This window comes from Heliangelus exortis, chromosome 12, assembly GCF_036169615.1.
Source record: "Heliangelus exortis chromosome 12, bHelExo1.hap1, whole genome shotgun sequence".
Taxonomy (NCBI): domain Eukaryota; kingdom Metazoa; phylum Chordata; class Aves; order Apodiformes; family Trochilidae; genus Heliangelus; species Heliangelus exortis.
The window spans coordinates 10159009-10183883 of NC_092433.1; the positions used below are offsets into that span (position 1 = coordinate 10159009).

Here is a 24875-nt window from a genome sequence, read left to right on the forward strand (position 1 = left end):
TCTTTTTTGGAAACGCATGTCTGTTTAGTTTGAGATGGCATACAGGTAAGTGTCTAAAATAAATGGTTCTCTGTTACAATTAGACAGCTTTTGGATGTGTCTGAATTGTCACCAGATTACTAGCAGCCAGGATACCTTTTCTGAAGATTTTTGTACTCTGTCAGTCACTAGTTACTTAGAGTTTTAGGATTTTCAGGCTTTCAAAGACATCTAAGTTAAAAGCACAAGTCTGACTTAAACTCACTGTGCAATTTAGGAACTGAAGTGTCTGTATTGCTTTTAGAGACAGAACTTCAGCTTTGAATTGCTTAGGCAGTTTTAAAAGTTGTGCTATGTCACATGATCCCTTTCCCATTAAAATCAGAGAAAGAAATCTCCTTGCTCCACCCTATTGATCCCAACCCCACAGCAGGTACAGTTCAGGTGACCTGAACCAATTTATGGCTGGCAGGGAAGCAGCAATTTTGAAGTTTTTAAACTCTGAACACTACAAATCAAGTCATGTCATTAGCCTGTATAAAATAAAGCACAACAACCCCTCTGGGGGAGATTTCAACTGGTTTTCTCCCCCAGTCCCTGTGGCACTGTGTTTGTTTTCACATGCCATCTGATACTGAGGAGCCTGAGTCAAGGCAATCTGAGGTCTCATGCTCCCCAAGCATGGGCCAGCTCCCAGCAGACATGTGCTGCTAGGCATGCTCACTGGAGCTTTATTAGCTGCTTACAGTCTGCCAGCTCTGTAAAAGGAGGTTCTCAGTGCAGAAGGAGGCTGCTGACCTACAAGCTGCTGCTATAGAGGCAGAGAGTTGTGGCAGTGCTGCATTCCCCTCTGCACATCCCTGCTGCTGTAAGCATCCCACTGCCAGCAAGGCTACGGAAACAGCCCAGCCCCTTCCTGCAGTAGCTTATTTGTTTTCTTTCTCATTTTGTTGCTCTTAATTTAAAATAAAAATAAAATGGGCCTTTTTGGACTAGGACTGGCTTGACACCTAATAGTGAGATTTTAAGCTGTGTGCAAAGCTTCAGAAACTGTGTTTGGGAGACCTGAAGATGCCTTGATCAGTTTTCAAAGCCTTTGGGTGGTTTATTATTCTGCAAAGATTTGACAATTTGAGCTCCATTTACTGCCAAGACAGAAGCCTAGATTTGGGATTGGATTAATATTGATCCTATCTTAGCAAATACCAAGTGTATTTTTTTTTCTTAAACTGTTATAGATTCATGCAAAAAATCAAACCAGCTGAAAGAGAAAGACCCTATGGGCCATCTTTTCAAATAAGCCTTCACCTGACTTTAATCTTACTCTGATTCAAAGTTCAGTGAAGTCAGTCACAAGAATCACAGGATTTAAGTAGATGTGGCTCTGTTCACAAATCCCAGCCTGAGCCAATTATGTGCATTAATTGCATGAGAAGAATAGAAGATAAATACATACATAGAGCCCATTTCTTTTACAGTTCACATGTGTAGATGATGTTTCTTACATATCAAAACTAATTGAAATGGCAAAGTGCTTTTTCACAGAAGGAGGATGCATAACTTTTTTACATCTCCAATGACAGATGCCAGCAGAACTAAAATATGTTTCTAAAACATATTTCCGCAGCTCTTTAAGCAGACTGGCAGAGGTCTTAGAGCTTTCTCTTTTTGCATTTAAGTAAATGTAATGGCAAGTAGAGGAAAGGCTTACTTTCTGGAACAGTGATACAGTGTAAATAGAACTGCAACACAGTTACAAAAATTCAATTTAATAACTTGTTGCAAACCTGGCTGCATTTGCATTTTTACAACAGAAAAATTGATGATATTTACATAAATCTCTGAAGTGTAGCTCTGTTTGGTGGGCAAATGGTGGTACTCAAGTGCTTGAGTATCCTTGACACTCAGCAGTGAAATTAAAATAACCTGAAATCTGTAAACCCTTATGACTCGATGTCAGCATTCCATTAGTTACTGTCAGAATCCAGCCTTCCCCATAAATTTCTCTAGTTTCAATTTCAATCACTACCAAAGACTTGAGTACCCACAGAAAACAAAATTCACCACAAGCCATGGCAAAACCCAGCAGCACTTTCAAAATGGCCCCTGGACTAAGACACATGTTCAATACCTATGAAATCTGCAGTCCTCAATGGACTCTCATATTGAAAACATTCATCCTCTTGAAGGTAAGGATCAGCCCCAGGTCTTGATGGGAGAAGCAGAGTTTCCTCAGGATTCCTTACTAGAATCAACTTGAGATGTTTGCAGGCTGTGGGGTGTGCAAAGCTCCCCCCCTGCCCCATGCACAGACCTCAGGCAATATTTCTGCATCCTGACATTGCTGGCAAACCCTGTGCAGCTGCAAACAAGACCCTGATGTTGATATTTTTCAGGGGATCCCATCCTAACTTTGTAATTAATTTCTTACATTCCCTTTATGAACCAAACAGAAGGCACCGTAAGGAACAGAGGGCTTCACTTTAGGGACTGACAAGGCTGACTCCTACAGCCCCCCACATGGCTGCCTTGCAGCTGACCCTGCACCACCATACCTAAGTCCCCCTCCAGCACCTCCAGGAGTTCCTCAGGACACCCATTCCAGCACCCCTGCCCACAGATTTCCCACCCCAGCAACCCCCAGCAGCTGCCGGGCCTGGGTCTTTCCGCACTGCCCGCCTCACACCGGATTCCCGCCTCACACCAGACTCCCGCCTCTTTCCCACCCGGGTGGAGAAGGGACGGAACCGAACTGTACCTTCTGTATGGCGGGACCGGCAGGTGCCTCAGAGTGTGCGGGAAAGGGAAAACAGAGATCTCACAGAACTCCTGGTGAGTGGCGACGGGCCAGGGTTATAAATAGCCCTGGCTGGGCTTGGGGCAGGCATGAAGAGCTGCTCCAATGTCACTCGCAGGGGCACCTCAGGCCGCAGGCTCCCCTTCTCCCCCTCTCTGCCAGGCTCGGGGCTCAGAAGCTGCAGGGCCCCTCTGTGCTGGGCACAGCTGCCACTCGCATTGGTGGCCCACCCGAAGACTTTTGTGTCCCCGTACCCAGGCCTGGCCATGGGCACATCTCTGTTGTTGTTTCTGGGTGGTTGGAGTGGCTCTGGTGTCAGCCATGGGCAGACTGCCTGCCACCACCTCTGGTACCGCACCACAGGGGATGCTCCTTGGCCCTGTCCAGGTCATTCCCAAAACCAATGCCACCGTCTCTACATCTGAGAGGAATTTCCCCACATGGTTTCTTCTGCCCTTGCTAGATCACTAAGACCTGAAGTTGTGCATAAAATAAGGATTCCTGACTGAATGTAAGTGTTAGCTGCATATTTTTAACCAGGCATAAGGCCTGACTATCTCCTTGTTTGTGTGGATGTAAATCAGTAACATTGACTAAATCAGTGTGTAATAGTGGGGCTGCACTGTTTTACATCAGCTGCAGATCTTCTACTCCTTAAATTAAAGGGGAATAGAAAGGGTTATAATACACTTTTTATATCTCCATATGTTTAGGCAAAGATGGAAAAAAGATTAAGCAAAGGTTAGGGCCATAAAATTGATTAATGTCATGTCTATACTTTTATTTCAGAAAGGCATTAAGGGGTTTTCAGAATGTTCTTTTTTAAATGGCATTTATTTATTCACTGTACTAATTGGTCAGTTGATCTTAACAGCTTCTGAGAAAAATTGAAAAAGAAATGTATTTCCTTATCTAGATTTTTAGCCTGATAGTTCACAGAGTTTTTCCAGTGTTCAGGAATGAACTAATTGCTAATAGCAATTTGTTGTTTTTAGGGGGAAAATTAAGATGTGCATCATTTAAAAAAAGCATATTTCATCTCATTTGTGAACAATACTAGGAAAAACCCACCAAAGTGACTAAAGTTTATTCATGTCAGAAAATTCAGTGGATCAGATCACAAAGATATATATTGTCTCAACTCCCAGATTGTTCTTATTAAAAGTTCAACTTTATCTTAGAAGTAAAAATATCCGATCTGATACTATAGCTCTCACAGAAGCCAAAATGGAACATTGAACTGATGAAATGCCACAGTTGTGATAAAAGGGGACCATATCCCCTAAATTGCCTTGTTCTCCTCTTACATTGAACAATTTCTAGTATGGTGGTGTTTATGTAATGAACTTTATTCACATGAAACCACTACCATAATAATAATCATATTTCTTTTATGGGTCTACATTTTCAGCTAATTTCTATAACATTTCATAAAAATACCAATACTTGTAAGACAAATTCCTTTTTGTTGCTTGTGAAGTTCAGAATATTTCTCTTACACTTCACTGAATTAACCAGGACATCCCCTCTTGCAGTGAGGCAACAGCTGGACAGCTTTCAGCAGCACTTTGTAATTACACAAACGAAGTAACACCACAATGAATCAGGGCCCCAATATTTTTGTTAGAATTAAAAGCTTTCTCTGCTGAAAGCCAAGCTTATTTTCATCTTCTTCATATAATTAAGTCATAGCCCTTTCGTTCTGATATCATTCTCTGTTGTCATGGTGACTTTAATTATAAAAATGAATGGCTGAGAAGTGGGTGAAGACAAAAGTTTTTGTTGAACTTCATTAAGTTAATGGCAAAGGGAAGAATATCTATGGTAACACAAAAAATGGGTGATCTTTTAATAGAGTGTATTTTAAAACAATGATAAGAGGTAGGTGTCAGAGACGGAGAAGGGCTGAAAGTGTTTAAGAAATATGTGTTCTATTTTAATGTTTTAGAACAATTTTTACATGGCATTGATCCTACAGTCCCTTCTGGTGTTGCAGTAACAAAGAAATTCCCTTCTAAATCTCAACTGCTAGTGATTCACCTATTGGAAAAACATCCCCTTTTCAGGTGAAACTGACCAGTTTCCAAGAGTGTGTTTCTCTGAGTACAGTCTTTGGGAACAGCTACACAGCATTTACAGTTCATCCAAAAGCAGGAAAGCTGTTTTGGTGGGAGGTGGGCTTGCAAATTGTCCATAGGTGAAACTGTGCCATGGTTTGTTTGAGAGGACCCACAGTCTGAGTCAGTTGAATCTGGGCTTTAGAAGAGATCTACATCAGCTCAGTTAAACTCTGGGTGGTATTAGGACATGTTTTTATTTTGCTACCCCTGTAACATCTCCTCTGTCACTCTTGCTGTGGTTCTGCAGTTTTGCTCTAGCTCATTCTTTACTGTCAGATACATAGTTTTACACAGTTTTCTCATAAAACAGTGTCCCAACACTGTAGCTTGAGAGAGGAGAGCCTCATGCTTGGCTCTGTGTTCAGGCCTGAGTCCCAGTGTGGCCACTTCATTTCTCCAAGCTCAGAAATTCCTCAGGGCTGCTCAGCCTTTTCCTGGTGAGGCAGCTCTGCTCTGGGGACTGGTTCCTCACAATTGCTTTACCTTCCACATGTGAATAATACTCTGATGTCCATGAATCCACTCAGCCAGATGTGGAAGCAGCTCCAGGCTGGCCACAGCAGTGATGGCACCAGCACCAATGGCTGCTCCCTTCTCCCAGTACATCCCACAGGGCCAACGTTGGCATCCTTCTGCTCAGGCAAAGAGCTGGGATGTGTTCAGGCCCTGGTGGTGGGTGTGGACCACAGCACACTAGGTGCTCTACAAACAGAGATTATTTTATATATATTACATTAGCACCAATGATGGCATTTTGGTTATCATATCCATACATACAGTGCCAGTTTGGATACACAGGGAGAAAAAAACCAGATACAGAAAGACATTTCCAGTTTAATCCTATTATCTACTCTCTTATGTCAGTCCAAGTACAACACAGATTTTTTTTTTCTTGGAGTAAGTGATGACCTTTAGAGCACACCAAGGGCAATCTTGAGCTCGCCTGTGACCACCGGTCCAGGGGGCATCACCCCTACAGCTCCTCTGAATTGAAATCTCTTTCTGGCTCTGTCAACCTCATTCCCAGGTTGCCTGACAGATAATGCAGCATGCCAGCCACCCGCTGCTTTTTCATTTAAATAAATGAGAAAGTTGTGGCTAAATTAACACTCCAGCGGAGGTAATAAGGACCGACTCAGCAGCTGCCCTGATGTATGCAAATTGCAGTTTCACACATTAGGAGCTAGATGTTGCTTAATTTGTAAGTCTTTCTGTTTTTTAAATGAAAGACCCTGCACCGAATTCAGGGAATAAAAAAAAAAGGCAAAAGAAAGATCCCAAAGTCAACTACTCACTGGTGCTTCTGACTGTACCTACAATCTCTCTTCTGGGGTTTCCCCCTGGTCCCCTGAGAAGCAGTTCTTAGTGAGTTACATTGCTCTGCCGGATGCTTTTAGGCAAATAATCTGCTGGTTTCCAATGAACACACAGCCTGATTAAGGAGGTACTGCCAGCTCTTCAGTATAAATAGAAACCTGGGATTTTTTTTTTTTTTTTTTTTTGCAGTGGTGTCACAGTCCAAGAGCTCAACATCTTTTTTTTTTTTTTTTTTTTTTTTTTTTTTTTTTTTTTTTTTGGAAATGAAACTGTATTAGCACACTGGAAGACCAGGGATAGTTAACCAGACAGAAGGAATGAGCTGATAGGAGGGCATTTTTTCTCCTTTTAGGTCAGTAGAGATAGAACTGGAGATGCAAAGAAGCAGGTAGCTAAATGGGGTTTATGGAAATAGCTGTTCTCTATGTTAGGTTTAGTGCTTTTCAGTCTTTCTAGAAAAACTATGCATAGAAAGTTTTTACCCAGCACAGGGTCAAAAGATTCCTAAATGGAGACCCAACTCAGGAATCAACATCAGAATAGCAGAACTTGGGGCATCTTGACCACAGAAAGTAGAAATAACAGTGTTTCTCAGGGCATGTTCTATGATAAGTAAGTACTTAAAATCAGGTTTTAGCTCAGGAATTCTGCAGCCACAGGATATAGGGCTAAGAAATGGTCCAGTCTCACCCAATATTTCCCAGGTTTTATTCAGAAAGGCAGATGCTTAATTCTAAAATAAATCCCATTCAAATGAGATGAGGTTTGCCTATCTTTTTTGCCCTCCTGACCTGCAAGGTCAGTCTTTAAAAGCTATTGCCACAGCTCCTTGAACTCCTGTGGAGATGCTTTTTGCTCTGCTCAGCAATTCTTCCATGCTCAATTCCTGTCCCTGGATGTCACTTTCCCAGCCTTCACTTACCCCTTCCAGAACCTAGAGATACCCCAGAGTCCTGCAGCATGCTGCCAGCAAAGAATCACAGGAACTTGCCCTGTCTGGTCACTACTGGGGTGCATGTGTTAAAACAGTCACTAGAAAATGCAAGTTAAAAAGCCCCAGTGAATTTGTGGGCAAGAAACACTCAAGACTACAACCAAAACTCAGGGTCTGAGAGTGCTTCCCAACTCTCAGAAGTGAATGCACATGTGGGCTGGTTTCCAGGTCCTTGCTGCAGGCAGAGCTGGCTTACATCTCCTCCCCAGTGCTCTTACTCCTCAAGGAAGAGAAAGCAAAGCATTGGGGTGGGACAGGAGCTGCAGCCTGCCCTGAACTGAGGTATCACAGCTGGCCCTGAAGTGCCTCCATCCTGCTGTTCAGATGCAATCTTGGCAAACCTGGGTGATATACTGTTCAGGACACCAAAGACCATGGTTCTGGCTTCTGGGACTTTGTCACACAGCACAAGCCCCAGCAACACTCTTTGGTCTTTGTCCCTCAACACAAAACCAGGACGGGGATGCTTTTCTACCAGTCAGAGAGATTAATTGCTGTTCACTAAGCTGCAGGGCCTGTGTGCCAACTGTGCAAATTAAGAAGGGTATCCAGGTTTGTGTATTTCAGTAATTTCTGCATTTGCTGTAGACCCCCAACCTGATGCACATTGTGCCACAAAAACAAATGCATTAAAAAGCCCCTTTCTTATGCAGCAGTTGTTATGAATGAGTTATGAAATATGAAGCAAACTATACATTGTTTTTCAGACAAAGAAAGACAGTAACTCTGAGATATATGGACTTTCCACATCGTGGGCATGAGGCATCTGTCTCTAAAGTGGTCTGAAGACAATGTTTGTCCAGTCGTGAGCACTGAGCTGGAGGTGGCTCCTCTCTTCCATTTCTCCACTGACCCAACCATGGCTGGCAGTTGCAGAGTAGTGCTGCAGCTCCAACCTACATGATGAAACTATGTCCCAGAGACAGACAGACAACCTGGACTGTCCATCCATCCCTCCATGGGTGTCAAGGTGATGGGTAGACAGATGGTCACAGGAGGAGAAAGTAGGATGGACCACTTATCAGGGCCTTATCCTCAAAGACCTCACTAAACAGTCAACATCCAGGCTTAGACACCAGATATCCTCTTTCACCTCATGATCTGTCAAACAATCTGAGTCACCAGATTGTAGCTTCGTGAGTTCATTTACAAGGGCCATAATGAATTAGGAGGTAAAAACTTGGAAAGATGAGAAATACTGTCATACCTTGAATTACCCACCTTCAGTTGCCCATAAACATGCAGCTGTATTTGCTCAAACCTTGCAGCTGAGCATAGTGCTTTGTTCTAGAGAATCAGCACATCATAGGAAAGGAAATGGGAATTAGAATCCTTCAAAAAAGTTAATTTTCTTCTACTTTTATCCACAAAAGAGGATGAAGAAATGTAGCATCTTCCAAATTATAACCCATGTGGCAATCTTCCAAAACTCTTTCCATATGCTCCTAAGTGTTGAAAGCCCAAATGTTCCATATCTTGCTGCCAAATTCTCTGGCTCAATCCCAACAGCTCTTACAATACTGTTGGATGTTGTCTAGTAAAAAAAAAAATCACCTAAGATTGATAATTAAAAATATATTTGATCATTGGATAGATATGAATGAATTGTTTGTGCTCACAGATTTCAAAGCAGCAGAAAGATGTCTTTCTGATTTTACTGAAGTTGCCCCAGAAATCCCTGTTTGTTGCAGAATGTGTTGCTGAAGAGCTTTGAAACTGGGGGCAGAGCTGGAAGCAGATGAGCCATGGCAGAGAGCTGTATTGCTGGGGTGAAGCCTGGGGCATGTGTCTGAACTGCACAGCAGAGGCAGGGTTTGCACTCAGAATTGTTTTCAGCCCTGCCTCATTTCAGACTGAGCCCCACAAGAAGTTTGTCATTGCTTTTAAGCAAGGTGCAGATGCTGCTGTAATCCCACTGCTGCTGGTGCTGAGGCACTGGGCACAGGTCTCAGGATGGGCCTGAGGACATAGGTGTTGCTCAGCACATCTTGTACACATTTCACAGCACAGGAGAGGAAGAGATGTTTGTGCTCTCTGGACCAGGTGCTGAGTGTTGCAGCCTTTCCTCTGCAGTCCTCTTCCTCAAAACCTCCCAAGGATTGGGAATGATGAAGTTTCATGCTCATATATATGTCCAGAAGCTGAGAACTTCCTCTTCTGCCTGAAAGGGTAGCACCTCCAAACCTTAGATTTCCACTTGAATGTCACTGTAACTACTGTACTGTACTAGGAAAAGCCAGCAAGTAAAACCAATGCGTAGACACCAAAGCACAGTACTGTGACCTGAAAGGTTCCTGTGTGCAAGAGCTGAGGGAGCCCCACTGACAGGTCTGTAATGGGAATCTGAACTGACATTACCAGCCCACAGCAGCTGCAGATGCTCATGACTCCAAAGCACAAACCAAACCACAGATACCTTTGCTACAAGAAAATCAATTACTGCAGCCATGATATAATAGGTATCTTGTGCTGGAGGAAATGGGATGAAGGTTGGGGGGGTGAACTCTCAGATACCAAAAATTTTGATGTTGTTAACAGCACGTGGTGCTAATTTGCAGAAAGATCAAATTCGAAGGGTGTTCAATGGCTTTGGGGATTGATGTCCATCTCAAAAGGTATGAGGCTTCTTGTCCAGAAAAACAGCATTGCTATCTTATATAGGAAAAATTTTGCCTATGGATGTTTTGTCCCATTTTTCACTGCAGTGCACCTCATTTAACATCCTCTTTCTCAAGCTGTACTGCTAGGTTAATTATCACGTGCATTAATTCTGCCTAGGAGGAAAACCAGTGGGTGTGTTGTCCTGCACTAGAAGTTATGAAGTAAATTGTAGCAGATGCTGTAAAAATTAAATAACTGAGAGGGAATGATAATGAAACAGATGCAAACATTAACGAATGTGGTGCTTAGTGCAGAGTAGGTCACATGTGAATTCATGTTATTAGAGTGCAACACTGAGCACAACTTGCCCTTAATTTTGTTGGCTGCTTGGTGTTACCACAGTACATACAGAAGAGAACACTCCCAGGAGTGAGCAGTGCATTTCCTATAAGACATTAAGATATTATCTAACACCAACACCAGGATGGCAGAATATCTGCCAGAATTCTTCTAATTGTTCCATGCCATAATGCTTACTTTTTTCCTAAGATGCATTTTGAACTGGGGATGTTCTTTATTTTCTCCAGTGGTTCTCCTGATTTACATCAATGTGAGGAAGGGCAGAATCAGGCCTCCAGTTAAATAACTAATGCAGCTGTTTTGCTGAACCAGCTTCCTGGCTGGGAATGAATCCAGTCAGTTGTGGATAATAAACCCCAGTATAAGAGATTTCAGAGATTTCATACATTAATTTTTGCCTTAATATTTGCAGTTACTTTTCTTTCAAAATTTGTTATGCAGATGTTCGGAAGTAATTACCATTCATGAATCAGGAAGAAAATGTACATCTCACACTGAACATGTGTGAGTGGACCAAGTAAAGAAACCAAAGATACATGAGAAGAAAGCTAAAATATATTTGAGCAGAATCTGTTAGTACTTGTGACAGGGTTGTAAGGAAGGAACAGCACACGGCAATCTCTTCTCATGAGCCATATGCTCATCATATATCCAAAAAACCAAGCCTGCCACCTTTCCTAAAAACAGCAGCTTTACGCTCAGCATTCATGCACCAAAGATGAAATGAGCCCTGGCTGGGCAGGTACAGTTTCCATTAACATGTCAGAGCTCTTCAGGGAACTGCATCAGTGACCAGTATGGCAGATAGTACTGAAATGTTGCTACAAACACCCTGATGCTGAAATATCCTTAAGTGTCCTTACATCACAGCGTGCATATATGTAAATAGGACTAATTATATGAGTTAAAACTCTTGCCTCTGTGTACAGAATTATTGCAATTTTTATATATAAATACAACAAACCTTTAAAGGATTATGGCAGCTGTAATAACATCCAGGAGATAAGGACAGAAAGGAATATTGTAGGGAAACTTTTGCCCTCAAGAATGTAGCTATCCAGGCTGTGGTTTTGTTCAGGACACAATATTCCCTGTACTTGCAAATCTAGGTAATCTTTAATGACTGAAAAAGTTACTGCTTCAGTTTTCCACAGTACTCCAATGGAAAGATTTTGAGATAAGATGGGAGTTAGTAATGGTATAACTGGGTAAACAAAATTAGGAGCATTGCAAATGGATTCTGCATCAGCTTGCCTCCAGCACTGAGCCCTGTAAAATAAAAATTTTATCCTTTATTATGAAGTACTTTGAAATCTCAAGTTTAAAGTACTAAATTAGAGTTAAATAAAACATCTCAGTAAGTAATAATGAAAATACAGCATGCATTTTATGCCATTTACCACTGCTACCAGTTAATGAACTTCATAGGTAAGGTTGATATATTTGATAATTATGAAGGTAATTAAATTACCTTAACGTTGCAGTGGCTGAACCAACGGAGGCCAAGTAAGGAAATAATTTACCTGTACCATGAAAACTCCCTTCTTGTGCCTTTTAGGGGCATAAAGCAGACCTCCAGATTGTGCTGATTTTCATACATAGAATCAATTTCATTCAAAAAATAAATTGCACCGCAGTAACTACAGCCCTCTAAAATTCCATCTCAGTGGTTATGAACCTATAAACACCATAAAAAACTGTTGCAAAAGAAGCCTTTAAAATTACAAACCAGGCAAGATGTTTAATATTTGAAATCTAAATGACAACATAAAACCTCATTTTGAGAAATGCTATGAAAGCATCAGGGTTGGGTGCATTTTAGAACAGCATTTTTCATAAAAAAAAAAAAAAGAGCTTGAACATTTGGGTTGCCAAGGCAGAAACAAGCACCACAGACACGTTTTACCCTTATGGGGATTCATCAAGGTTGTGCAGTGCAGCTGTTGTCTTAGTGAAAGAAAGTATCGGCCCCTGGCTGGAAGAAACAGAAACATAATTATGTTATGATGAGCTGGAAAACATGCAAAGAAAAATTGGAATGCAAAGCATGATAAATGTTGCTTTGTCAATTGCAAAGCAGCAAGAAAACCAGGCAGCACAATAATAACTCTTCTCCAGTCAATGCTTCCAGTTTGGCCACCAAAATAAAGCACCACTCTACCCATGAGAGGATAGCTCTGTCTTTTGGCTGTTTTATTTAGTTCTGAAACAATGATGCTGCATCTGTAAAGTGGATCATGCAGTCATTCTTAGTAACAAAAAATGAGAAAAGGAAAGGTCAGGTACTTCTCAAAATTGAGACCGTAATTCCAGCCAGATAAAATCTATAATGCTGTTTTCTAATTTTTATGCATATTAAAATTTAAAGCTTAGAACCTTTTCCTTTAAGATGTCTTTTAATTAGATAAAACCCTTGTTTTTAACAAGGTGACCAACATTTTATCAATAGAAACATGGCTACATGCAGTCATATTGCTGTAAAATAGGAAATGCCATCCTGTAACAGACTCATAAATTTGTCTGTCCCCAGAATGACAAGGACAGGATTTCCCTTCAAGTGCTGCAGCAATGTGCTTGTCCAAGGGATAAACCACTCGAGTTTATTCTCATGGTGCACGTGAAAAAATTGTCCTAATTATATACCAGCACAGGAAACTTCAAGTTAGAAACTAATACTGGGCCGCAGAGATAAAAAGGAACAAAACCTCGTGATAAAGGGGAGAATGATGAAAATACTGACGGGAAAAAAAAATGAATAATGAATTCCGGAGGAAGGGGCTGTGCTCGGGTTCCCCCACGCTCCCGGGCACACAGGACCTGTGGCTGTGCCCTCTGCTGCCGCTGAGCTGCAGCGCTCACCGCTGCTCCTGCAAACCCGCGGGTTCTGCGGTGGGGAGAAGCCACCAGGGAGCTGCTTCCCGCAGCATCCCGCCCAGCAGCTCCCCTGCTGGGACACTCCTGAGGTGCCTCAACTCTAGACTTCTCTTTCAGACTTATTTTTTCCCCAAGGCAAGTGTTATTCTGAAGCAAGAGGGTTGCTAGGATAACTCCTGTCAACTTCCCCTCCAGAGAGAATTTCCACCTTTCATTTTGAATTTCCTACCTTTGGAGGATGTGTTTTATATATTTCACAGTAAGAACACCACAGAATCTGGTATTAATATTCTTGTGGGGTTTTTAATTCAAAAACCTGAATAAACAAATTACACCTGTATTGCTTCTGTAGTTAAAAGCAACCAGTTCTTAAATTAGCATCTTTGTAGGATGGGTCATCATCTATACATCAGTTTAAAGAACTGAAACCTTTATTCAAGCAGTGTATTTTTAAGTGTGTATTTTTGGTTCTGTCAGATAAGGAGCACAGGAAAGATACTGATCACTTCCCTCATGCAGCTACACTTTGCAGTCATGGCTTTGTAAGCAACTTCTAATGACAGCATGATTTGCAGAATTTTTATTACCTATTAAAAATAGGACTTTTTTTCCGATGAAATTGTTTTCATTTACATAGTAAAAAGGCTTTATTACTTGACTGTAATTTGCATATAGGGGTATTAAACCACTTGTAACTTGATCTAGTAATTCTGTTCCCTCTGATTATGGGAGGTAAAACTACTGATGGGCAACAGATCAGTGGAAGTCTGCAAACAATTTTTGTGATGCTCAGATATCCCTGGGCTAGTCCTGCAACCCCTCTCCATTTTACATTGTGAAGAAGGGGTGACTGCAAAACTGCAGCCCAGCGCCAAGCTAGTTATAATTTCTCCTGATACTGGTAATCTTAACCTGATCAATAAAATATTGGCCTTTAACATTTTCTTCCTCAATCTATTTTGCCTGACACCAGGTTTATTTTTTGGCTGCAAAGCATTAAAATAGATATTTTACAGGAAAACTAAAGCAGTTTATCCCATCCCCCACTCCTGTCTCATCCCATACAGGTCTTATTCAGGAATAGCAACAGGCAAGCAAAGGCAGATTACACACTTAAGTAAAGCTGAATGCCTGGATTCTGACTAGGGATAAATTAAAAAATAGCCAAATAGGAAGGCAAATCCGAAATAATAACTCTATCCTGTCAGTTTTAGTGACATTGGCTTCTTTGCTTGTCACTGGGTTTTATTCTTCCTCTTCATGCTTCATCTCCTGTTGTTTCCCATGGCTCTCTTCCTCCCACTGTCTGTTGCTCTCTCCAGTGGCTCCATGACTACTGTAACTCCTGCATTTTTCTGTTGGAGCACATTCTTCCATAACCACATACTTAGATATTTTATTGTTGCATACTCCTCCACTATTACTTGTTTCCTCCTTCCTGTCAGCAGAAGTTCTCTTTGTGGTCCTGGTGAGCAGAATCCCAAATGGTTTAGCACTCACACCCCATCAAATGCACTTCTCAAGTAAAAATACTCCTTTGCAATTTAAGAGTGTGGTATTGTCAGAGCAGAAGCATCTGAGGAGTTTATTTGCCTTTGCATGCCAACAGAATAGAGTCCATTAAAAATTAATTTTATGAATGAAAGCCTAATGACTGAGAAAATCCTATCTCATTCCCTTTCCTCATGGTCAGAATTACATGCCATCCACCTTACTCTCTCCCTCCCTTCTCTCTAGCCTGTTCTCTCTCTCCCCTTGCTGGGATAATGACTCTTCATTATATGTGTTTTATCTGTCATTGCAACTATTGATTATTTTCCTAAAATTTTCTTTGTTAGAAGGTGTAATCCTTTTTTTTATACTCTTGTGAGTACCTTGGGAATCAGTGGAGATGCTTAAACTAAGCAGGGCTCAGCCTCTAATAAACCAATCACCTTCCCCTACAAGCCTTATGTAATTGCTGAGTTAGTGTAAAGATTCACCAAGCGTATTTCTATTTTTTTATTAAGAAGTTGATTTAGCTTAAGCTGTATTTCAAAAACGTACTTCACTCCACTGAGAAAAGAGGAGACATTGCAGTCTCATAAATACCACATGCTCAGACATCCCTTTGATTTCTCATAGGGAGCCATGTGCAAGAATGGCTTTGCTGAGGCTCAGTATATTGTTTGGATATAATCTAGGTGAATTCTTCCCACTCAGTCCAGTTTTCTCAGAAGACTTTTCTCTCATAGTTTAAACTCCATAAAATAATAGGTAACTAGACAGCAGTTGCTTCTCATTCATTTTTTGATGTTATCAGGGGATGGAGGTGTGCTGCCTATGAAGAGAAATAACCTCATGCTCCTGGGGGCTCACAGAAGCTGGGGAGAAGGAAAGAGGGGTTGGTTGATCATCCACTCCTGTGCAGTGGGGAGAAACTGGACCTGGCAGAGCACAGGTTGGACCACAGTCCTGCTGCCTGCAACGTTATCTACATGTTAGAAGTTAATGGGGTATCTAGGGAATCATATATCTGGCCTGACCAGGGCAAGCTTTCAAAGGCAGGATCTTGCCCTTGTGTCCCAACAAAGGTCATTTTTTTTGAGATGCTATTTTTATCCTGAATTTCAGAAAGAGATTTTTCCCTTGTCTCTTCCACCTCTCTGTGTCCCTGGGAACTCAGATATTCCCAGCATCACAGCAGGAGAGGAGCCTGTTCTTGGCACCAGGTTTCGTGGATGGCTGTAGGGAGGCAGATAAACTGTGAACAGGGAAGAGGCTTCTTTCCTTCTTTCTTTTCTTCTTACTGTGGTTGTTATCTGATCTGTATCCTGTAAATAAATATATATGCCCTTGCTTTTCTCAGGTCTGGTGCTGGATTCTGATAGCTTTTTAATTCCACCCACCAAGGCTTAGTAGCTGGCCTAGCAAATTGTGCATCTCTAAGCTTCATGTGTCTGGTTAAAACCCCACCTGACCTAAATCTTGCTTATTATAAACAAGATTACAAATGTTGTTTTGGGGATTTTGGGTTGGTTTTTTTGTGTGTGTTTTGGTTTGGGTTTTTTCCCCATACAATAGCCATTACAGGAATACATAATTTTGCTTTGCAGTTTATAGCTAAAACCTCCTCTAGGGCATTTAATATAAATGGCACTGAAAAAGTCTGCTCTTTATTCCCTTTTTATTTTTATATGGGTCATCTCCAACGTTTTGCATGTATTGTTATTATTGTTAGCATAAATTTCTTTCCTTCCCTGAGGCTTTGTTCCCAGGTTGGCACTCAGTGAGCACATTGCCTAGCTTTAAAAAATATTGTTAATAGCTGCCTCTTCTTCAACAGGCCTGAGACCTCTAGGTATATGTACTAATGGAAAAATTAAGGGTTATAATTTTATCCCGATGAAACATGAAAGGCATGAATCTGTCCCCTAATGTAAACAATTTGCAAGTGCTTAATAAATGCAAAGCACTTACCAGTATTAAGTGACAGAGCTGGGTATGGGGATGCCTTGAGGCTTGGGAGCTATTTTGACTTCGGGGAACCTTGCTGTGACAATTTTTACAAGCAAGTATCAGGTACCATTAAACAGAGCTTAGATTGCACAGTTGCAACATATATAATTCATACAACCTATGGTAATTATGTGCACTATTAGATGATGTGTGTGTAAATTATATACTGTATTTATGAACTGATGAGGGCGCAAGGCAAGGGGGCTTGGGTGCTCTTCTGAACCAGTATCTCCAAGTCTTGATCTTCCAGCACGGCTTCAAAGCCCGAAGAGCTGCGTATAGAAATACAAACAACTTTGGGTTTGGGACTACAAAGAGGGGTTCGGTGCGGGGAAGCCCAGAAGGCAGCGTGCCTTCAGCATCTTCCCTCTCCGGATCCAGCCCGTCCCCGGGTGTCCCCGCTCCCCGGCTGTCACCCCAGCGGCCACTCCTGTGCCAGGAGCCCGGTGCTGGGGGTTCTGTCAGCCGGCCCGGGCTGCGGGCGGCTCTGCACCTGCTTCCCCTGCCTGCAGGGCCGGCCCGGGGGAGGCCGGCAGCGGTTCAGCCGGTGAGGAGGCACCGCGGGCCGGGCAGCCCCGCACCGCCACAGCCCCGGGGAGGAGGCGGCGGGTTCCCCTCCCTCCCCGCGGCCGGAGGGCACCGGGGGGCTTCTCCGCTCCCTTCCCTGCCGTGCCCGCCGCTCCTCTCTCCCGCCGGCCACTGCCGCTCGCTCGGTCGCCGCCCAGCTCGGCCCCGCCCCCGCTCTCCGCCGCTGCCTCCGGGAGCCGCCGGTGCGCGGTGGAGCCGCCCGGCTCGGGCTCCGCTGGGGGCAGCGGGGAGGATGCGTGTGCGGGGCTGGCGAGCTGGAATCGCGTCGGTGTTTGGAGCCCTCCTCCTCCTCCTCCCTCTCCTCGCTCTCCCCTCCTTCCCCGCCTGGCAGCGAGGGGCTGGGGAAGTGGCGCTTACACGCGAGATGGCTTCGCAGCGGGGATCGCTTTGAGAAAAAGGTCTCCCCCTCCCTCGCCTCCCCCCGTCGCCGTGGCCTCCGAACAGTAAGTGGCAGGAAGGAAGTAAAGTTGCAAACAACCTGCAGCGGCAGGAACTTTCTGAGCTGCTCCAGCTGCATGTGTTCAAGGTGCCTTTGATGTGCGTGCAGCAGCTTCTGGAAAGTGGACTGCAGCTTCCCCACTCGTCAGCCCTCCCTCTCCCCCACCCTTCCCAACCTCCCCTCCCACCACCGCCACTTCAGCCCACACACGCAATTTATTTGAGAAGGGAGAGGGGGGGGGGAAAAAAAAAAAAAAGTGATGAAATGAGCAAGAAGTGGTGAATTACCAAAGCGACTTTTCTGTAAGAGCAAACGAGCTGGGAAGAGGAGCAGCGGCGAGCCACGGGCACCCACCGGGCACCCACTGAGGACCGCGGGGGCTGCCTGGTTGGCGGAGTGTGAACGCGGCTCCGCAGCGAGATGCAAAAAGCCTTATCTGCTTGCATTTGACTCGCGATGCCGGCTCCTCACTAGAATGCAAACGCTTTCACAGGATGAAAACAGGTTTGTTGCAAATTCTCCTGGAAACGTTTCATTCTCCACCGCCACCACCTTCCTGTCTGAGATGTCAGAGAAGATCTTAATGATGACACGGTGGCAGATCCCTCTGCTGCGTGCCCTCCGCTGTTCTTTGGAGATGTTAAGGCAGAGATAAATCTTTTATGCAGCTGTCTTTTCATATCGGTAGCGGTTGCTGCACAATCTGCACTTGATTGCAGCGAAAATAATCTTTTCAGGATTCATTTCACAAAATGATGCAAAATAAACACTGATGGGAGAAGTGGGGGAGAGAAAGCTGTAATGAAGTAGCGATGGTGGATTAAGCTTCCCTCCTTTCCCTCCCCTCTAATGCCCTCCCCCAAAATGGGAGCCTTTTCTGAACGCAAAATGCTACATTTCTGTTTTAAAGCAGTATAGATGTTGGGGGGTCTTTGGCTGAGGTTTTGGAGGGAGGCTCCCATCAGTGGTTCTTGCCTTATGGACTGACTTGCTTGAATGTCTGTGGCTACCAAGGCCATCAGCTTCTCTCTTGCTTTCACCTGTTTTAAAGTATGTCTTGTCTCTTCCAACACCATGCAGGTCATTCTTCCAGAATGCCAGAGGAAAGTTCGCCAAAGCGGAGTCCTCAAAACATCCCATACAAGGACCTGCCCCATATCATCAACGCTGATGGGCAGTATCTCTTCTGCAGGTATTGGAAACCAGCAGCAACTCCCAGGTGAGCACTTCCAAGCAAATGTTCTGTTTCACTATCAGTAAATAAGACTGGGTAATTATTTATAGCTTGACAGGCATTACAGGGCTGTGTTCATGGAGCTTTGCAGAACCACTAAGAAAAATTTCTCTCATCTGAGAAAGCCCCTACTGTAAGAACTGTATTGTGTAAAACTTTTCTCTCTCAAATTGGCCTCGCAGATGTAAAACGTGGAGTTACTGTCCTTTCATGCACAGCTGGCTTGGTTGGCATTTCAGAATGCTGCCGAGTGGCACATGCAGGTGGCTGATGCCTATCAGCAATAAACAACTATGTTGCAACTAATGGCATGGGCAGTCAGGGAGGGACAGCATACAGGCTTAAGGATCTTTTTGATTGTCTCAGTGTCAACAAATTAAACATCAACATCTGACTTCAGTTTCAAGAGCAGCTGCCAAAATCTCAGGGCAACAGGCAGAATATGGTTTGACTGTTGCTTTTTGGCTGTCGTTTGTTTTTTCAAAAAGTTATTTATAGTTTGTAAATGATTTAGGGAGCTCTTTCAATGGCAACTGTGATTTCAAAACTAACCTGAGTAATAAACACTGCCAAGGAACCAGATGGAGAAATTTCTCTATTTTTTCATAATGTAAAGAATCCCTTTATTGTAATAGCTTTTTATGCTAACTGAATGCTGTTTATGATCTGCTATAGAAAGCTATCTCTGCTCCTCCAATAGTTATGATCTTTCTTCTTCCTCCCATGCTGGTTTGACATGTGTTTATGCTACCACCAGTTGTAATATAAGTAGCTACTTCATAAAAGTCTGGATGTTGTTTTATTGTTTTCTTCTCCTGGAAGCCAACAGGAAAAGCTCATTATGTACAACTAGAAAATAGTCACAGAAAAAAGTTGTTCCAGCTGTAGTAGGGAGTTGAACTATTTCCTCGAGCACCCAACAGGGTAGACATCTTCCTGTGTCCAAATCAGTGTTCAGCTGCACTGAGAGATGGACACGGGTCCAAGTTAGCTCGTTGTGGGTTTTCTGCCTGCCAGTCTAAGGGGCAATGACATAAAGCTGGGAGGTGAGCAGATCACCTAAGTACACTGTCCTCAGGGGAGGGGTCTGTGCAGCCACCCCACCATAGCTCTACTGCATCATTTGGGCTGTAGGACATGGGTCTTGTTTTAAGATCACCTGGTCCACAGAGCATTTTATAGTTACTTCTATTCACTGGCTTTCAGAAACGAGGAGGAAACTTTTTGGCAATGCTTGCTGCCTTACATAGTCTTTGCACCGACCTGAAGATTTTCTCTACAGAAAAAAAAAAAGCTATCAAAACAAGCTTCTACTGTGAAACCAGTCTGTCTTGTATTATAATGCTAATTAATCATTAACTGTCCAGAAAGTTCTTCACCCAGTTGTGAAATTGCTTTCTTTTTTTCATGTTTAATTTCTTAACAAATTAGTAGCAAGTGGTTGGGTCTTTGATCCAGAAATGAAAGGATGATAAAGAGCTGAGAGTTAAAACTTGCTGTCTAAGTCCTCTGGGTAGTTAATTTTTTTGAGGGCTCTGTGCACCAAGCAGTTTATTGAGAATGAGCTCACCCTAGTTTTGTGGCAACAAAAGTGGATGGGATCAGTGTTTGCTCATTTACAAGTGATTCCTAGATGCATGTGTGTGTGTGTTGGTGTTTGCATGTTTCTGTATAAGGAGAGGGCACACTGTTATTAGCTCTTTTTGCACCATTGTGTATGAGAGAGATGGTAAGTGACTGGAAAAGAAGTTAGTGCCTGAATCCTACAGTCAAGAATGCTCTTGAAGGGCTTTGATAGGCAAACTAAAAATACATTTATTTTTTTTCTCTCTTGCTTTTCATAAGTAGCTCAGCTTTTTGTGCTTCATATTGTAGAAGCTCAGCAGCTTTCATCTAATTTTAAATGTTCAGCAAAAGTCATCTATATATATGTATAGGGAGAGAGGGACACCTCAGGGGACTTTTACAGGCCTCTTACAATTTATTCTGTTTCAAATACTGAGGCAGTTCTTTCAATCTTCTAACTCAATTGTTGGTTCAGGTTCAAATCTTAACACTAATGAATGATGCTATAACTGTCAAACAGTGGCATCTTCCATTGATCCATTATGCATTTAATCCCAGCTAGGCCTGTAGAAATACTTCTTCACTGCAGATGCCCAAAGGTTGTCATTGGCTTGTCTTCTGTTAGAATAGAACTTACCATTCTTGATCCCTCCCCCAGAGAGGGTTAAAAATGGGATATCTGCCAAAGGAAAAATTAAAAAGTAGCCCTAGCCTGGGGCTGGAGAGCAAACAATGTCTCTGCAGCCTCTGAGAGGGGGAGCAGCCAACAGGCATGGCCCCTTGGAGCTGGTGCTTCTTTTTTATCTCTTCAGACCACAAAGGTGGATAAAGGCTGTGGCTGGCTAATGTGACGTAGCATTTTTTTTTATTATTAATTATTTTTCAGGAAGAAGGGAAAATTTTGTGAGGCTCTTTTTCTTCGTGCTTGGAAATATCCAGGCTCTGATCCTGTGTGGTGTTGATCTGACTGATCAGCCCATACTGGTGCACATATGGAAGCTTTGTTAGAAGTGCCACCGAGGCCAAGGTTGTCCTGCGAGTGAAAGGCACCTATTGTGAGTTCCTCAGCAGGGTCTGCTTTGTTTCCAAGGGGGATTTAGGTGATTACTTCACAGGAAGCTGTCACACAAAGGCACTCAGATGTCACAATGATTAGATGGGGTAGATAGAGTAGGTAGTAATGGGAATGAGGAAGGAGGGTAACACTGCTTTCCTCTTGTTTTTTGGGTGGGCAGTAACTGACAACAGCAGAGCTGGGGACTGGGTGCTTTCTGCTGGCAGGTGGTGCAGGTGTGACCTCCCAGCAAGCAGCCCTGCGAGCTGCCCGACTTGTTGAGCCAGTTTCATCCTAAGTTATAATTAAGTGGTCTTGTTGAATGCAGCAGGGAGGAAAAAGCCTTATGTTCTGGTGTAATTTTCATGGGTTGTGCCAAAAGTAGGATTTGTGGAGCATAAAAACAGGTAATTCTTGGCACTGAGAGCTCACTTGTGAGTCCAAAGCTGAAGGTCTGGGCAGAGTGAAGTATTTTAAGGTGCACATCATGGTGTTTGGAGGAACTTAATCATTGTTACCAAACCAGACTGATCTCATGCCTGTAGTGTGTCCCAGTAGCTGAGGAAATCCTACTTAATGGGAAAGTAGTCTTTGTGTAAGCAAAACCAAATGGCTTTGTGCGAGGTTAAAACCTCTGCCACCACACTGAGCAGTCTGAGTCGAAATCTGAGGTAATAGGAGATGTGAAATTAAGAAACCGTGCTCTGTTCCCAGCTTGCAGACAAAATTGCTAAGAATAGAGGTGGGGTGAGGAAGGGGAAGGAAAGTTGGGAGGAGAAGTCAAGACATTTCCTTTGAGGTCCCTAGAGGGCCCGGAGAGGTTCAGAGATTACCTTCTTTTCCTCTCTGTTCTGTATCCCCGTAGCCTTTTCTGGATGCTTCAGCTGTTCCTGTCACTACCTAGATAAGCACTAACAGTTTGTTCTGAGGCACTTTCAGCCCCTCTGCTTGACCTCAAATAAACCCTGTGAGATTTATTGACCTGGAGTAGTTTTTTCAAAGGTGTCAATGGCCTGCCTATTGAGAAAGTGATGCTCAGCTCTCTCGCTGTAGATTTGCTGCTCTAGGTGAGACACTTGAAGACTGAGACATTTGTGGTTAGAGGATGCTTTTGAAAATGTGGGTTCCAGACATCCTTGTTTCTGAGCTTCCTCATCATGCAGACATCACTCTCTGGTTAGTTAGCACGATGGCTGTGTGTCTCTGCACACTGTGGTCTCTCAGTGCACTTCTTTGTCTGCAACTGCAGTGGTCTTGCCTGAGGGGGCTGCCTGGAGCTGAGACACCTGTAGGTCACAGATGTGGTCCTGGTCAATTGTTCATGTACACTAAAATGGGTTGCCTCAACTTTCAGCATTGTGAGGGTTGTTTTAAGTGATCAGAGTTGCAATTGTCTGAGTAAACAGTGTCTTTGCAGGAGTCTTTTCAGTTCTACACCTGACAAGGGCGATTAAAAAAAAATTAAACAAACAGAAAGCACCTGCTTTCCTGTTTACTTTTAACATTTTTTTTGACTCTTTGAAAAATGCCTGTCATTCATTCTGACTTGTTAGCAGTGAAAGGCCAAGCCAATAAGGAGAAAATATATTTCTTTCTTCCCTAAGGACTTTACAGGATGCCTGTGGTGCAGGAATACAAACTGCCTTTATATTTGAACTGGCCCTGAAATTGTGAATATTGCTTGCTGATTTTGGCACCTCATTACCAGCATTGCCATGGCATTTCCAGAAGAACAGCACAGCTCCCAGCATGAGCAGATGACAAAGTTGAATTTGACTTTCAGACCCTTCCAAAATGAATAAATAATAAACCAAAGTGAAATCAAAGCAAAAGGAATCACGTCACTAACTGTAATGTCTTTAAGTATACTGTGTGTTGTTAGCCTCTAGAAACAGTGAGAGGAAATTCACTCTGGAAGAACACTTGTTTGTACTAGTGGGGCTTATTTCAAACTAAGGCACAAGGACTAAATTTGTCTTGTACAAAGTGACTTATGTCAGCACAGTTTGATGTAGGATGAATTTAGCTCCCTCTGTGTCTGATCACATCATACGCAGTGCACAAGGGAAATAACAGTTATCACTGTCAAGTCAACGTTCCAGGCTTTGCTTGTTGTATTTCATTGCCTGAGTTTCTAAAGCCTCCTTCCTATTCATCAGCCATGTATGTGTTCCCTTAATGCCTATATTCTCTTTCCTCCATGGAACTGTCTTATTTATTGTGAATAGGGGCATCCTTTTTATGATTTCTACTGCATTTCCAGAGGATGAGTAAATTAGCAAACCAGCTTCACATAAGAAGGACTCTGAGAAACAGGAGAAAGGCTTTGGTTCTTGGTGTAGATACTTCCAGCAGGCTTTTTTAGTAGGATAATTTTTTTCAGTACCTGCAGGAATGTTCAATAGAAGTAAATATGGTTTTGTAACTCAGAGCAGTAAAATTTCATCCTGCTCCTGAGGCAGCAGCAAAAGAAGCAATATGTTAGTTCTTGGGATGCCACTTGATGTGTTCTTGGGAACGGTGCTGTCCAACACGATGAATGTCAGAGGCAGAGCTAGAAACAGCAGAAAATAGAAATGGTGTTAAGATTGTGTTGAAAAATTCAGTTTCTGCTCATGAGACAGAAGGCTAAGCAAACCTGGCTTCTCTTGTGTAAATAGCTCATTTGCTTTCAGTGTTGCAGGTGGGGTCATCAGCATTGGGTTTGACCCTGCTGGATCCCCTACCTGGTAGCTCAGCAGTTGGAGCCCTGCTCGTCCCACCAGGTCTCTTTCTCCTGAGTTAGACCCTGCACTAGCTCTCCTGTCAGACTCTGGTGCTTAAGATTTTTTCAGCTCATCAGACTGGGAGCACTCTAAACCAGGTGTTTGTTGACAGTGATGCAATAGTTGGAGCAGATAAACTTGACAACCTTATCAAGGTTCCAGATGCAAGAGCACTTCACTAGCACAAGAGATGTGTGGGTTTATACAAAACAATAAAACCAGATGCACACAGTTCCTTGCCTCAATATCTTCATCACTCTTGAACATCCTTTGGGAACATACAGGAGTTCTTTTAGATCACCATGAGTACATCCACAGCAAGAATTGGCTGGTCAAGTTGTACTGGCTAGAAGAGGGCATTTTTTCTAGATGCCTGTGCAAAGGAGTTGGCCTGTGTATCCTTTCAAGTTCCCTTCAAGCTGCTGTGGTTTTGTGCTTTCCAGAGTCAGGGCAAACATCTGATCTCTTTGTTCTTCTAGGGAAATTACATTGTTCTAAGAACTGTCCCTGCAGACACATTTGGCTAAGCTGCCTTCCCTAGCTTTAGGCATGTCATTGTCCTAATGGGCTTCCACTTGAATGGAAGCCATCAGTGTTTTAAATCTCCTTATCTCCTTTTGTCCCTTATCCAAGAGATGTGACACAACCCTGATAGCAAATGGCTTATTCTCCTAAGTATTCAAGGAGAT

General features: G+C 43.1%; 2 protein-coding genes across 6 annotated transcripts in view; one reads left to right on the plus strand and one right to left on the minus strand.

Annotated features, from left to right (window-relative positions):
- KBTBD12 (kelch repeat and BTB domain containing 12) overlaps positions 1-2832 on the minus strand; it is a 41764-nt gene extending 38932 nt beyond the window's left edge. Inside the window, exon 1 of one of the 2 annotated variants that reach the window (XM_071755971.1) lies at positions 2738-2832. The gene's annotated coding sequence lies outside the window, so the exon portion shown is untranslated. Of the gene's footprint in view, positions 1-2110; positions 2346-2737 lie in introns of those variants that run through there. The other variant, XM_071755972.1, reaches the window with a different exon arrangement.
- MGLL (monoglyceride lipase) overlaps positions 1-24875 on the plus strand; it is a 99741-nt gene that overhangs the window by 22619 nt on the left and 52247 nt on the right. For 2 of the 4 annotated variants that reach the window (XM_071755974.1, XM_071755975.1), the window contains exon 3: positions 18648-18786. In XM_071755974.1, coding sequence (XP_071612075.1) covers positions 18648-18786 — 139 coding nt within the window. Of the gene's footprint in view, positions 1-17269; positions 17572-17670; positions 18072-18647; positions 18787-24875 lie in introns of those variants that run through there. The other 2 variants (XM_071755977.1, XM_071755976.1) reach the window with 2 other exon arrangements.